This window comes from Salvelinus alpinus, chromosome 16 (genome assembly GCF_045679555.1).
Source record: "Salvelinus alpinus chromosome 16, SLU_Salpinus.1, whole genome shotgun sequence".
Taxonomy (NCBI): domain Eukaryota; kingdom Metazoa; phylum Chordata; class Actinopteri; order Salmoniformes; family Salmonidae; genus Salvelinus; species Salvelinus alpinus.
Genome location: NC_092101.1, coordinates 19088045 through 19102963, shown reverse-complemented (window position 1 = coordinate 19102963; position 14919 = coordinate 19088045). Strand labels below are relative to the sequence as shown.

General features: G+C 42.2%; 1 protein-coding gene across 3 annotated transcripts in view; it reads left to right on the top strand.

Annotated features, from left to right (window-relative positions):
• LOC139541050 (guanine nucleotide-binding protein subunit alpha-11) overlaps positions 1 to 14919 on the top strand; it is a 114445-nt gene that overhangs the window by 88556 nt on the left and 10970 nt on the right. For all 3 annotated transcript variants that reach the window (XM_071345225.1, XM_071345226.1, XM_071345228.1), the window contains 2 exons: positions 11730 to 11818; positions 14315 to 14378. In XM_071345225.1, coding sequence (XP_071201326.1) covers positions 11730 to 11818; positions 14315 to 14378 — 153 coding nt within the window. The remainder of the gene's footprint in view (positions 1 to 11729; positions 11819 to 14314; positions 14379 to 14919) is intronic.

Here is a 14919-nt window from a genome sequence, read left to right as displayed (position 1 = left end):
CTCGCATTGATGTGCCATCCTGGATGAGCTGCACTACCTGAGCCACTTGTGTGGGTTGTAGACTCCGTCTCATGCTACCACTAGAGTGAAAGCACCGCCAGCATTCAAAAGTGACCAAAACATCAGCCAGGAAGCATAGGAACTGAGAAGTGGTCTGTGGTCACCACCTGCAGAACCACTCCTTTATTGGGGGTGTCTTGCTAATTGCCTATAATTTCCACCTTTTGTCTATTCCATTTGCACAACAGCATGTGAAATTTATTGTCAATCAGTGTTGCTTCCTAAGTGGACAGTTTGATTTCACAGAAGTGTGATTGACTTGGAGTTACATTGTGTTGTTTCCTTTATTTTTTTGAGCAGTGTATATATAATGAGAGAGAGCTACAGTTGAAATCGGAAGTTTACATACACCTTAGCCAAATACATTTAAACTCAGTTTTTCACAATTCCTGACATTTAATCCTAGTAAAAATTCCCTGTCTTAGGTCAGTTAGGATCACCACTTTATTTTAAAAATGTGAAATGTCAGAATAATAGTAGAGTGATTTATTTCAGCTTTTATTTCTTTCATCACATTCCCAGTGGGTCAGAAGTTTACATACACTCAATTAGTATTTGGTATTATTGTCTTTCAATTGTTTAACTTGGGTCAAACGTTACGGGTAGCCTTCCACAAGCTTCCCACAATAATTTGGGTGAATTTTGGCCCATTCCTCCTGACAGAGCTGGTGTAATGGAGTCAGGTTTCTAGGCCTCCTTGCTTGCACACGCTTTTTCAGTTCTTCCCACAAATTTTCTATGATATTTAGGTCAGGGCTTTGTGATGGCCACTCCAATACCTTGACTTTGTTGTCCTTAAGCCATTTTGCAACAACTTCGGAAGTATGCTTGGGGTCATTGTCCATTTGGAAGACTCATTTGCGACCAAGCTTTAACTTCCTGACTGATGTCTTGAGATGTTGCTTCAATATATCCACATAATTTTTCTGCCTCATGATGCCATCTATTTTGTGAAGTGCATCAGTCCCTCCTGCAGCAAAGCACCCCCACAACATGATGCTGCCACCCCCGTGCTTCACGGTTGGGATGGTGTTCTTCGGCTTACAAACATCCCCCTTTTTCATCCAGGTTTCTGTGGCTAGGTGCAGACCTAACATAATCGCAACGTGTGCTTTCTCCGTAAAGCCTTTTTTTGGGGAATCTGTGACACAGCGGTGGCATTAAGAAGTTTATCTTTATTTGTTTGTTTAACACTTGTATCGTTTATCAATGTTTATGATGAGTATTTCTGTAATTTGATGTGGCTCTCTGCACTTTCACCGGATGTTTGTTTGAGACAATGCATTTCTGACCATGTAAACTTGAGATTTTTGGATATAAATATGAACTTTATTGATCAAAACATACATGTATTGTGTAACATGAAGTCCTATGAGTGCCATCTGATGAAGATCATCAAAGGTTAGTGATTCATTTTATCTCTATTTCTGCTTTTTGTGACTCCTCGTTGGCTGGAAAAATGGCTGTATGGTTTTCTGTGACTAGGTGCTGACGTAACATAATCGCATGGTGTGCTTTCGCAGTAAAGCCTTTTCCAGCCAAAGAGAGGAGTCACAAAAAGCAGAAATAGAGAGAAAATGAATCACTAACCTTTGATGATCTTCATCGGATGACACCAGGGGCACCATGGCACTCCCACCAGGATTGGGGGAGAAACACTGTAGAGAAGTCTACTGCTGCACTTGCTACTTTTTGCTGTTTACTTGTTCACGTTGGCACTATGCACAGTGACCTTGTTGGGTTTCAAGTCTTTGCCTTAGGAAGTGCAATCAAACCAAATTTTACACTGTATATTGGATAGGCAAAGACTTGAAAACCTACAAACCTCAGATTTCCCACTTCCTGGTTGAATTTTTTTTCTCAGGTTTTTGCCTGACATATGAGTTCTGTTATAACTTCAGAGTGTTTTCTATCCAAATATACTAATAATATGCATATCTTAGCTTCTGGGCCTGAGTAGCAGGCAGTTTACTCTGGGCACCTTATTCATCCAAGCTACTCAATACTGCCCCCCCAGTCATAAGAAGTTAACAAGGATTACAAACCCAATCCTATGTTTCTGCTCAGCAGATCAGACCACAAAGGCAGGAGAGTGCGATTACTCTGTGGGAGCGGCTATGCTTCACGCATGCACACACAGGCGCACACACACCGACAATAACACCGGGTATCATCAGAAAACATCCTCCTCAGTGTAAATCCTGCCTGAGGGGAACAGCAGTGTGGGGATTGCATTTCCTGGAGCTCCAGCTCCCTGTTTACATCGCCACTGGAGAGAGAGCGTGAGAGGGCAAGCGAGAGAGGGGTTTGTTCTGAATCCCCACATTCAGGGTGGAACCAAACCAGCAGGGAATCTCTCAAATGGGTAATTAGAGGGAAAAGGAAATATGATACACAACGCAAATCTGTATTAGAACTTCATATGGATTCATGAACATTAAACCTGCACACAAACCTACACTAAAACACAAAACAAACTACAATGAAACAGTACCTTTTACCTACCTATGATGAACGCATATAGGAACACAACATCGCACACAGACCTACATAACAAAGAATATATCTGTAGGTGCTACAAAGCAAACATTGGTGTCATATGAAACTTTACTGCTTGTTCTAATATTTAGTAGTATTTTGCTTTAAAATACCAATTCTTTAATTTATGAATATAGAAAAATATACAACTTATGATTTGGCAAATGTTTTATATTGTTAAACAAAAATATAAAACGCAACATGCTGTAATTGCAACGATTTTACTGAGTTACAGTTCATAAGGAAAGCAGTAAATTTAAATAAAATGCATTAATCTATGCATTTCACATGACTGAATACAGATATGCCAGGCCCAGCCAAATAGAAGGAGTTTTCCCCCTACAAACAGGCCTTATTAGAGACATAAATACTCCTCAGTTTCATCAGCTGTCCGGGTGGCTGGTCTCAGACGATGCTGCAGGTGAAGAAGATGGATGTGGAGGTCATGGGCAGGCGTGGTTACACGTGGTCTGCGGTTGTGAGGCCGGTTGGACGTATTGCCATTTTCTCTAAAATGATGTTGGAGGCGGCTTATGGTAGAGAACTTAACATTAAATTATCTGGCAACATCTCTGGTGGACATTCCTGCAGTCAACATGCAAATTGCATGTTTAGATTGAGAAAAATTTAAGGAAGAATTTCACTTCTCATTGACTTCTCAAACCCCATTCTAGTCTGTTTTCCCGGAAGTCTTGAGATGTTGCGCCTCTGGGTTTAGAAACTCTGTGGTGCAGGGCTGTGATTGGTTACATTGCCTACTACGCTAATTTCTCAGTATAAAATGGCCATTAATTTAACTAGCAGAGATCCCACTCTGGAACTTTGATATGGGGCGGTTGGTAGCCTAGTGATTAGAGCGTTGGGCCAGTAACCGAAAGGTTCCTAGATCAAATCCCCGAGCTGACAAGGTAAAAATCGTTCTGCCCCTGAACAAGGCAGTTAACCCACTGTTCCTAGGCCGTCATTGTAAATAAGAATTTGTCCTTAACTGACTTGCCTAGTTAAATATTTTTTTTTTTTAAATGTGCCCGTAGAGTGAGTATATATAAAAATTGCCAAATCATAATTTATCTTCATAAATTAATACCACTCATATTTCAGAGCAAGCGGTATAGCTTCATATGACACTAATTTTTGCTTTGTAGCACCTCTATAACATTATGTCTTAAAGGGTAAGGCTGTCCCATGTAGCTCAGCTGGTAGAGCATAGTGCTTCCAATGCCAGGGTTGGAGGTTTGATTCCCAAAGGGGACCAGAATGAAGAAAAAAGTATGAAAATGTATGCACTCAGTACTGGTCATTCTGGATAAGAGAGCCTGCTAAATTTCTAAAATATAAAGGCCAGAATGTGATAAATATGCAAACCTTGATTAAATATTCCCAATTATGCTTTTAGATACAAATATATGTCAACAATCCTTCCTCTAAAAGACCATTCTATGAATTAAATGTTGGTTTCATGAGGAATCACCCTGATATGCTTATAGAGCCACTGTACCCAGTGAGCAGAGAGACAGAGGTCTGACTGGCTCAGGGCCAGGCCAACCCATGCATGTTAGGGGCTGAGGAATTGGATTGTCTCTTCAGCATTGGACTGGGCTTTAGATACAGCAACAGGGAGCCTAATCCTGTTTGGGCCAGGAATTTGATTTTGATTTTTATCTCCATGGACCAGGCCGGGCTTACCCCCATTCCTGAGATGCGGTTATCCCCCACCCTGAGCCCAGCTGATTTGACCTTGTTAAGACGCTTTAAAGGGGATTATTCTACTTTTATCACTTCTAGTGAAGTGCACTCGCAAACATAGACTGCAAGGCAGGCCAAGCATGGCAGTCAAAACACACACACACAATGCATGGACAAGGAGGGCATACCAGCACACACACAAAAACCCATGGGAGGGCACACACACATTAGGGTTGAATAACGGGAACCCGGTGTACCTCTTTCCTCCAGCATCTTCACAAGGTCCTTTGCTGCTGTTCTGGGATTGATTTGCACTTTTCGCACCAAAGTACGTTCATCTCTAGGAGACAGAACACGTCTTCTTCCTGAGCAGTATTACGTTTTTTTTAATGAGGTCTTGGCTGATTTCTTTTGATTTTCCCATGATGTAAAGCAAAGAGGCACTGATTTTGAAGGTATGCCTTAAAATATATCCACAGGTACACCTCCAATTGACTCAAAATATGTCAGTTAGCCCATCAGAAGCTTCCAAAGCCATGATATCATTTTCTGGAATTTTCCAAGCTGTTTAAAGGCACAGTCAACTTAGTGTATGTAAACTTCTGACCCACTGGAATAGTATACAGTGAATTATAAGTGAAATAATCTGTCTGTAAACATTTGTTGGAAAAAATTACTTGTCATGCACAAAGCAGATGTCCTAACCGACTTGCCAAAACTATAGTTTGTTAACAAGAAATTTGTGGAGTGGTTGAAAAACTAGTTTTAATGACTCCAACCTAAGTGTATGTAAACTTCTGACTTCAACTGTATGTACAGTACCAGTCAAAAGTTTGGACACCTACTCATTCAAGGGTTTGTCGTTATTTTTACTGTTTTCTACATTGTAGAATAATGGTGAAGACATCACAACTATGAAATAACACATATGGAATCATGTAGTAACCAAAAAAGTGTTAACTCAAATATAAAATGATTTGCTTTCTTCAACGTAGCCACCTTTTGCCCTTATGACAGCGTTGCACACTCTTGGCATTCTCTCAACCAGCTTCACCTGGAATGCTTTTCCAACAGTCTTGAAGGAGTTCCCACATGCTGAGCACTTGTTGGCTGCTTTTCCTTCACTCTGCGGTCCAACTCATCCCAAACCATCTCAATTGGGTTGAGGTTGGGTGATTGTGGAGACCAGGTCATCTGATGCAGCACCGCATCACTCTCGCTTCTTGGTTCAATAGCCCTTACGCGGCCTGGAGGTGTATTGGGTCATTGTCCTGTTTAAAGCAAATGATACTCCCACTAAGTACAAACCAGATGAGATGGCCTATCGCTGCAGAATGCTGTGGTAGCCATGCTGGTTAGGTGTGTCTTGAATTCTAAATAAATCATTGACCGTGTCACCAGCAAAGCGCCCCACACCATTAATTGAAATGCATTCCAGGTGACTACCTCATGATGCTGGTTGAGAGAATGCCGAGCGCGTACTTTGAAGATTCTCAAATATAACATATTTTTTTATTTGTTTATCACTTTTTTTTTGGTTACTACATGATTCCATATGTGTTATTTTGTAGTTTTGATGTCTTACCTATTCTACAGTGACAAAAATAGTAAAAATAAAGAAAAACCCTGGAATGAGTAGGTTTGTCCAAACTTTTGACTGGTACTGTATGTGTGTGTGCATGTTTCATTCCAAGGACTAGGTGTTATCTTCACAGGCAGCAGAGCATCTTTATGGAGGCTTATGTCCTCTCTCTGGATCGAGACGTGCTTACCTCACACACTTGGGCCAATACTTACACACGCGCGGGTGCACGCATTTTACACCCGCGCAGAGCAGGCACCTTTTTTTCGTCACGCCAGATGGCATGTGTCACCGTATTACGGCAGTATTTCATTAACATTATGTGCGTCCATCTGTTGTGTGCTTGGAAGGTCCCACAGAGCTTTTTCTTTTTGGTCACTTTACAGCACTACACCACCAACAGTAGGCTCAGCCATACTGCATGTTTATATAGCCTAGAGTACTTCAAAGGTTGCATGTGGGTGAGGTTAAAGGTCAGAGGCCTGCATATGTGGGGCGCTCGGGCATAGATTATCCATTATATTTACCAGATACTCAAGTGGCCGCTCTAACAATTAGAGCCTTCAACTGCCTTCAAAGATGGAAGGCCGTTGGGAGAAGGTGAGATCAGGTGGGACCATTCTAGCCAATTAGAGGGCAGATACGCATGTGAACAACTGATATAATGTTTTGTTTTATTTCAAAGTTGCCAGGCTGTGACGTGTTCCTCTTGTCAGTGCACTCGTAACAACCTAAGCATTACAAAACGTATATTCGATCAAATAAGCCTCATGTAGAAAATAAGCCATTACATGTTTTGTTGACCAAATTCCACACACTCATTTGGCCATACAAAAACTCCTGGCTTAGTTTTTTTTTTTTTTATGCTAATACACGCCACCTGCTGGAAAGACGAAGACGGGGCCTCTCGCTTCGGCACTTCTTCATTGGCTCGAGGCAAAAGTTGCTCCTTACCATAGATCTAGGATCGGATTACCCTACCTCAAACCCTAACATTAACCCTTAGGGGATAAAAAAAAATATCTGACCCTGTATCTGTGGTTAAAGGGCAACTTCTACCTACTCCGGGTTGGAGCTGTGTTCGGAGTGAGGCTGATAGACTACTGTGTGGGAGGAACTTATGGGAAGAAACACTGGGGGCCCTCACTCCCTCTTACTTTCTCTCTCGTTCCCTTTCTCTCTCTCTCTCGTTCCCTTTCTCTCTCTCGTTCTCTCTCTCTCTCTCTCTCTCTCTCTCTCTCTCTCTCTCTCTCTCTCTCTCTCTTTCTGCACTGGAAAGCTCCACCTGAGGCTATTGACTCAATGAACCTTTGGTATTTTAAACGTTTGCATACTGTGCTAAACACAGAGGCAACCAGATCACCCCTCCCCAGTACCCCCCACACAAAAAAACTGTCTGGGGGCTACCTGCAGAGCCAGGCTGACTTCAGTGGTGCTGCAGGGCTGGGGCGGGAAGAGCAGCGAACAACCAGCTAGTGTTTTGTCCCTAAGTGCCTTTTGTTGACACTGGCTTTGTCTTGTGTAGGCAATATAGCTGCTATTTGCTCTGTCTTTGCCACAGTTGGCTGGATGGATAGATAATGTTAAAGGTTAGAGCGCTTGGAACTTGAAGTCTGTCGGATAGGCATGTGTAGAGATTTTGCTTAGTTGATAATGATAATGGATTAGGCCTACTTATATCTAGCAGTTTTCACTTGGTCGCCAAGTGTTTTGATTTGTAAGTAAGGGAATGTGTAGCTTAGCATTTAGCCTAACTTTGTCTCCTGATTGTTAGAATACTGGCTATCAAAAGTCAGGAAATCTTTAAGTTATGGAAACATTTGGCAAACCCTCATGTATCAGTCTGTCAGATCTGGAACCGGCCATGTCCTTTTAGGAAAAGGTGTCTACTATTAGACTACCACCTATCATCACAGTATCTACAGGCAGCCAGAGTGTGCCGTCCATAAAAATCTATATCTTCAGTTTTTTTCAACACATTTCTCAGAACCTTTGAAGATCCATAATTTTTAGTGCCTATGTTGCATTATTGAAATCAGAGGGGACATTAATTTGTATTTTGAAATGTTCTAAGCGTTGTCCAAAATCCCAATGGAGTGAGATTTTAAGGAAATTCCCGTAATGTCCTGATGGCATAGCAACTGCTCCATTTGGCTGTTGCTCAGCACTCACAAGACAGTTGCCTGCCCTGCACAGACAGCTGATAACCATATTGCAAGATTTTGGCGATGAACGGTGGCGTGTATTCATGAATGCCAAATATTTGACCAATAAAAAAATCACCTCTTCATCATTTTCTGTCCATTCGCAAGTGACTGAATCTCACCGGAGAAATCATCCAACCGAGGGAAACAGCGCCCCTCTCCCAGTATGTGTAGCCCATGTATCTGATTCTGTCTGGACCAAAAGAGTATGGCATGTTGCGGCCGTAGCATGTTGAGCCCCCCACCACACACACACATGATTTAGCAAGTATCAAGCTTGCTAAATTGTCCCTTTCCTAAGCCATGGATGGGGATTTGAACTTGTGGTTTTGACTTAATTCTCTATACAGGCCAATATTATGATGGTGATTCTGATCTAACCATAAGTTAATACACGAGATATACAAAAGTATGTGGACACCCCTTCAAATTAGAGCACACAGCCATACAATCTCCATCGACAAACATTGGCTGTAGAATAGCCTTACTGAAGAGCTCAGTGACTTTCAACGTCCAAGTCAGTTTGTCAAATGTCTGCCCTGCTAGAGCTGCCCCAGTCAACTGTAAGTGCTGTTACTGTGAAGTGGAAACAAGTAGGAGCAACAATGGCTCAACCGCGAAGTGGTAGGCCACATACGCTCACAGTACGGGACCGCCGAAGCGCGTAGCGCGTAAAAATAGTCTGTCCTCATTTGGAACTCGGTAGTGAGTGTTGCAAACTGCCTCTGCACGCAAAGACAGCACAAGAACGTTTGGTGTAGGAGGGATAATGGTCTGGGGCTGTTTTTCATGGTTCGGGCTAGGCCCCGTAGTTCCAGTGAAGGGAAATCTTAGTGCTATAGCATACTATGACATTCTAGACTATTCTGTGCTTTCAGCTTTGTGGCAACAGTTTGGGGAAGGCCCTTGCCTGTTTCAGCATAAAGCCCTCGTGCACAAATTGAGGTCCATACAGAAATGGTTTGTCAAGTTCGGTGTGGAAGAACCTGACTGGCATGCACAGAGCCCTGACCTCAAACCCATCGAATACCTTTTGGTTGAATTGTAATGCCGACTGCGAGCCACGACTAATCGCCCAACATCAGTGCCTGACCTCACTAATGCTCTTGTGGCTGAATGGAAGCAAGTCCCTGCGTCAATGTTCCAACATCTCGTGGAAAGCCTTCCCAGAAGAGTGTAGGCTGTTATAGCAGAAAAGGGGGGGACCAACTCCATAATAATGCTCATGATTTTGGAATGAGATGTTCGAAGAGCAGGTGTCCACATACTTTTTGGTCATGTAGTGCATGTAGTGCCACTGGCCTCAGATGATTTGAAGTTCAATCTGTAGCCTAGCCTTTTTAGGCTCACGTTAACTAGCTAGCTAACTTAGCTGGGTCATTGTTGCCCAAGCAAGGAAGCTAAGCAAGCAAGTACTTTAGCTAGGTAGCCTATGACAACAAAAAACATACTATATGACAGAGCCATAGACCGTTTTGCCAACATGAAAGAGAGGATGACGGCATTGCCGTTCAACTAGTCTACAAGTAGGGTGAGTAAAAAAAAAAATGTTTTGCTTGCACGCACACAGAAATAAGTACAATGGATAGCCACATGATATTTAGCAACAGTGATTTGACAAAATAGATTTGATGTCCTTTAAGTTTGTTTTCAGTGTATTAAACTAAGCATATAGCCTTGATTTGACGTTTTAAATGTTTCAGTTGAAATGGTTCTGAAATAGCGGCGGAAGTGCTCCTGGTGTCTTTGTGCTGACTTGTGTTGTGTAGTCTGTGGTTCTAAAATCAGTAGTTTAGTAAACTGTCACACATTAACGAACTTGACCATGTTGCAGGTCATAACTGTTTGTTACATGCAATAATTGCTTTGTGTACTTCACCAGACAGGTGTTGCTCTTCGGTTTTGTGATGAAACAAATGTATATTTAGTTGAATTTATTCCGCCACTGACTGTATTTTTGTTGTCATGGCCTTATCGTATATAACGCTGGCGTATGAATGAATGGGTTATAGAGCAAACAACGCAATTGTCACAACGAAGGCTGTAATATGGATTTTTTTACATCGAGACTTCCGGGGACGCTTGCAAAGCTGACCAGACTGGGGTTTGAGAAGTGAACAATTATTTGTTAGTTAACTTTCTTGAACGGTAAAGGCACAACCTGGATTAGAGCCAATGTCTGAACATGTGAGTACTCCAACCTCCTGAAAGTGACAAACTGACACGTTGTAAGTGTTTCTGCACATGAGCTTAGCTAGCCAATGTCACAATGATCGGGGATTTCTATCATACTGTACTGTTTTTGGCTTCATCATTCACTGACACGTTGGCATTGGAGGTAAAGTAGTGATTGCGCCGTGGCAATGGTTACAACTGGAGTGAGTCAACGGGAGTGGGGAAATTACCTTTTTGTATAGGTTTTTGATTAAACTATATTAGACCTACAGTTATTTTAAATGAAATGCTACACACATTTAAGAGATTTCCCACTTGACCCATTATGCAGTCAGCTGAAAAATAACAAGATTTTGTTCCTATTTGGATTTAAAGCTGCAGTGAGTTTGGCACAAAGACACAACTAGTCCATCTACCACCACTACTGCTTGTAAAGTAATGTGACTATAATGACAATCGGGTTGGAACCGGTTTAGGGGACGGAACCGAAAACCGGAAAATAACTAAATTGAGGAACATAATCAGAACCGGGAACCAAAGTGATCTATACTGTTATTTTAAAAGCATGGGAACCGCTTGATAACATTATTTTAACGTTCAAGGCATTTTTATTTCAGTCCGACAAAAAAACGCAACAAAGCGCCTATGCAAAGACCTCACTGTAACTCAAACTTATTCTAGTGTGCCTGCCAGCTGAACATTTTTGCTAGTGTGTGTATGCAACCTGCCCCTCCCCTTCCAAAGCACAGGTGACTGTAGCCTACTAGCTATGTTTCAAGCGTGATTCAGAAATTAGGGAGAGATTTTAATTACAGAAGAATGGATTAACTTTTTCAATGCTAGTTAAGGATACTATAGTTATCATGTTTCACATCAGATTTATTAACTACAAAAAGGTACGACGTAGTTTTAATTCTGTCGCCGCTCTGCACACAACCTTTTTAGCTAGCTATCTAACGTTAGCTCTGGTCTAATGTTAAGCCAACTGTCGGAAGTTCAGACATTCAAAGTTCCTCCATAGAATGTGCTCATCTGTAGGTATAATTCTGTAGGCCAAATTCAGATAATGCATGTCATTAACAAGATGCCTATCGCTTCAAGTCAAGCCGCCTCCACCCTCTCTTGCTCACTCCCCGCCCGTCAGTCGCATCTCGTGCCCTACACTTGTCTGTCCATCACGCATATAAACAACTAGGCTATAGCTTGCCGGCTCCATAGCAAGCTGCTCTATCCGCACTGATTGGAAAAGTAATTTTAATTTAAAAAAGGAACATTAAAAACCGGTACTTTTTGTTTGGAAGCTGTTCAGAACATATTTTGCAGGTTGGAACAGTAATTTTTTAAAATTCTATTCAGAATGAAACGATTGTAAAATAATTTCGGTTCCAACCCTGATAACAATACAACACTCAGTCCTACTGGTGTGAGCCAGGCCAGATCTGTCTGATTTCACTGACATGTTTGATGGTGTTTCTGTGTCTCAGGCTTCATCGCAGCAGCTGAAATTCACGACCTCTGACTCGTGTGACCGAATCAAGGATGAGTTCCAGTTCCTCCAAGCACAATACCACAGGTACGATTTTTAACACTTATCACACTCACACCCTCCAACCACAGCTTATCAGAGGAACTAGTATATTTGGTTAAACGGTAACTCCTCCAACTTTCAACATCAGTTTCATTATCTCCAGTACAATACCAGTGTTAACATATGTATAAAAAAAAATGGCACATTTCTAAATTTTGTAGGAAAAAATAAAACGTTCTGCCTGATGACATCAAAAGTTAAAACATTTTAATAACAGTGAATTTCAAACACTGAGATTTGCGGTGATGTGGGGAGTAAGAAAATACCCTCCCTTGGGCTAGAAACTTGAAGGGTTTGAAAATCTTTTTTTTTAGGACCTTTTCTTTACAGCCACAGATCATAGAAATACTCTGTTTTCACTCTGGTTTGGTGCTGGAGATGATGAATGAGGTTGAAAAATGGCGGAATTGTCCTTTACGATACTAAAACTGCTCTTTGTGAATCACTTTATTAAGCATAACCATATTATATTTGTTGGTGAGAGTACAGATTAGAGCACTTGAATTCTACTCTATTAGGTCATTGCCATAAGCGTGTAGTGTGCACCACATGCTTCTTTTATCAAAATCACATGGGCATAACCTACATGATTAGAATACCAAATAATTCACAGCAAGACAAACACATTTTTTGTTCTAATGGTCTTCTGCTGCATATTTTTTAGGAGCAGATCAATAGATGTGTGTGTCACTTCCATTTGGAAGCCGAGTCTACAACTGTTCTTTCATGCAATAGAAAGCAGTGTTATGATGTACCACTATAGCCACAACCCAACAAGATTGGCAATTGCTAGATGGTATCAGGTAATTAGTTTTACCTGGATTGAGATGTCCCAGAGTGTACAGTGTTTTGCTGTTTAATTCATGACTTAAATGGAGTTCATGGACCAAGGAAGGTTTCTTCTTTATTGATTTCTAGCCTTTGAAGAAGCAGCTGCACTGCTCCGACTGCATCTGGTTCCCCCTCTTTACCTGTGGTATAGGAACTAGAGTGTGTATTGGCTAAGGTTCTTTCCTCCCTGTTTCATTGAGCTTCATCAGAGGAGAGCAAGATAAAAGCCTATGTTCTTTCGTTGTGTGAAATTCCTGTCTGTCTGATCATCAGTCTGTTCCTATAGCATGAACACCTCAGTGCCTGGGCTTTGGTGTGTAATTCCCCTGACAACCCCCCACCCCCCCGTTTAACCCCCTTCAGAGGCAGACAGAAGCAGTTGAAAAGACTACCTGTTCTCTACGCCGAATTCGTAGCATGCATATGCGCCGCCTATTGACTTGAGCTGAAGCGCCATAGACAAGGCTTTGTAGAACGCTGCGTTCAGCACTTTTAAAGGGAAATGTTCTGCAGGCGGTCTCCTGAGTATAGTAGTGAGCATTGTAACTGTCGCTCCCCCCCCTCCTTCACGTGCATAAATAGTTCAGGGAATACATAAATCAAAATAAAGATGACAGCAGGAGCGATTTAGAGGCGGAAGGAGCGGCAATAAAACTCTATCAAAGTGTCGTTTGAGAGCGTCTCTCTGGACCCCTGGGCCGCCTCCACCAATCACAGGCGCACAAAGACAATCCCAATAGGGTCTCAGGTAGGGTGAGAGCAGGGGATGCTGGTCGTCATGACAACCAACCTCTGTGTGGCTGCTGTTGGATTTTTTTTGTTTTGAAGGGAAAAGCGATTTGGCTAAGTGGAGGCTGCAGGCGAAAGAGGAGTAGAGATGGAGGGCCGGAGGGAGAAAGCTGTCTGAATGAAATGCGCCCCCTGAGCACTTGTTTGGTCAGGGAATCTGAGGACTGCTCTTGAATTGTAATGAGGTGGTTTATTCTTTAACCTTTTCACTTTGGGCTGGGTTAACAGCGCCACTTTTATGATTCCATTTGCATCCACTATTTTTCCATGTAAGTGACAGAATCAGTGGTGGCTATGAGCAGCAGTTTCCCATTTAGGACCAATGATGAGAATAGCCACAGCTAATGCTCTGCCTAATTGAGCCGTCATTCACAGTGACACTGACGGCACAGATCCAGATCCCAAAGACTATCTTAATGTAAATACACCATTATAAACCCTTGTCTGATGTAAACTCTTCTCCCTCTGTATCATTATTAATCAGAATGCTTTCCAGGGGGGACGTCAACACCGGAACCATTCTAATATGGTAGCCAAGTTTGTGACTTGGCCTCCTTTGTCCTGTCACCTCCTGTGACATCTGCAGCGAGCACACTGACATGATTACGGCTAATGGCTGTCTGCGACGCGTCAGAGTTGCACATTCACCAACCAGCCACTATTTATAGGCAGGACATTTAAAGCAATCTGGGTGTATATATTGGCCTTTTATTGGGGTATATTTGGGATCCTTTGGTGGATTGACACCATGTTAGATCTGCTGAGGGAAGGATGAAATCATTTCCTGTCTCTCTGAAGAGATATGATGGATGCTTCCTGTAGACTAAAAAGATGTTCTGTTTTTCTCTCCTTTTTCTGCAGTTTGAAACTAGAGTGTGACAAGCTGGCAAGTGAGAAGTCTGAGATGCAGCGTCATTATATCATGGTGAGAGTCTGTGTGTGTTTCTGTGCTGTGTGTGCGTGAGTGAGTGACCCTGCTCTGTCAGTCTGCCCCAGGGCCCGCTAGCCCAGTCACATGGAATCACATTCATACCAACTACTGTACAGGCAGGGGGATGTTAAACACTGCAATGATATGATATCTCAACAAAACATACTTTCACCTTTTTATTATGGGATATTTTTGAATTTGGCACTCTTTTAGTCTTGCAACTACAACATATAGCAGTATTGCAGCGATGTTGAGCATATGATTTCTCTCTCTTTTTGTCATGTCTCTACTCTATTTTACCCCCTCCTCCTGTGTAGCCCTGTTCCCATCTATTTCTCTCTCTTCGCCTTTTCTCCTGCCTCTCCCTCCTCTCTGTGTATTTCTATGTCGTTGTTCTCTCTCTCCTCCCTTTTATGATTCCTCCTCATCTCATCTGTGGTCTTTTTTGTCTCTGATGTCGTTATGTCATCCTCCCCCTCTTCCCTACATCCTCCCCCCGACACATACTCTCCACCTCTCGCTAATCTCATTGTCT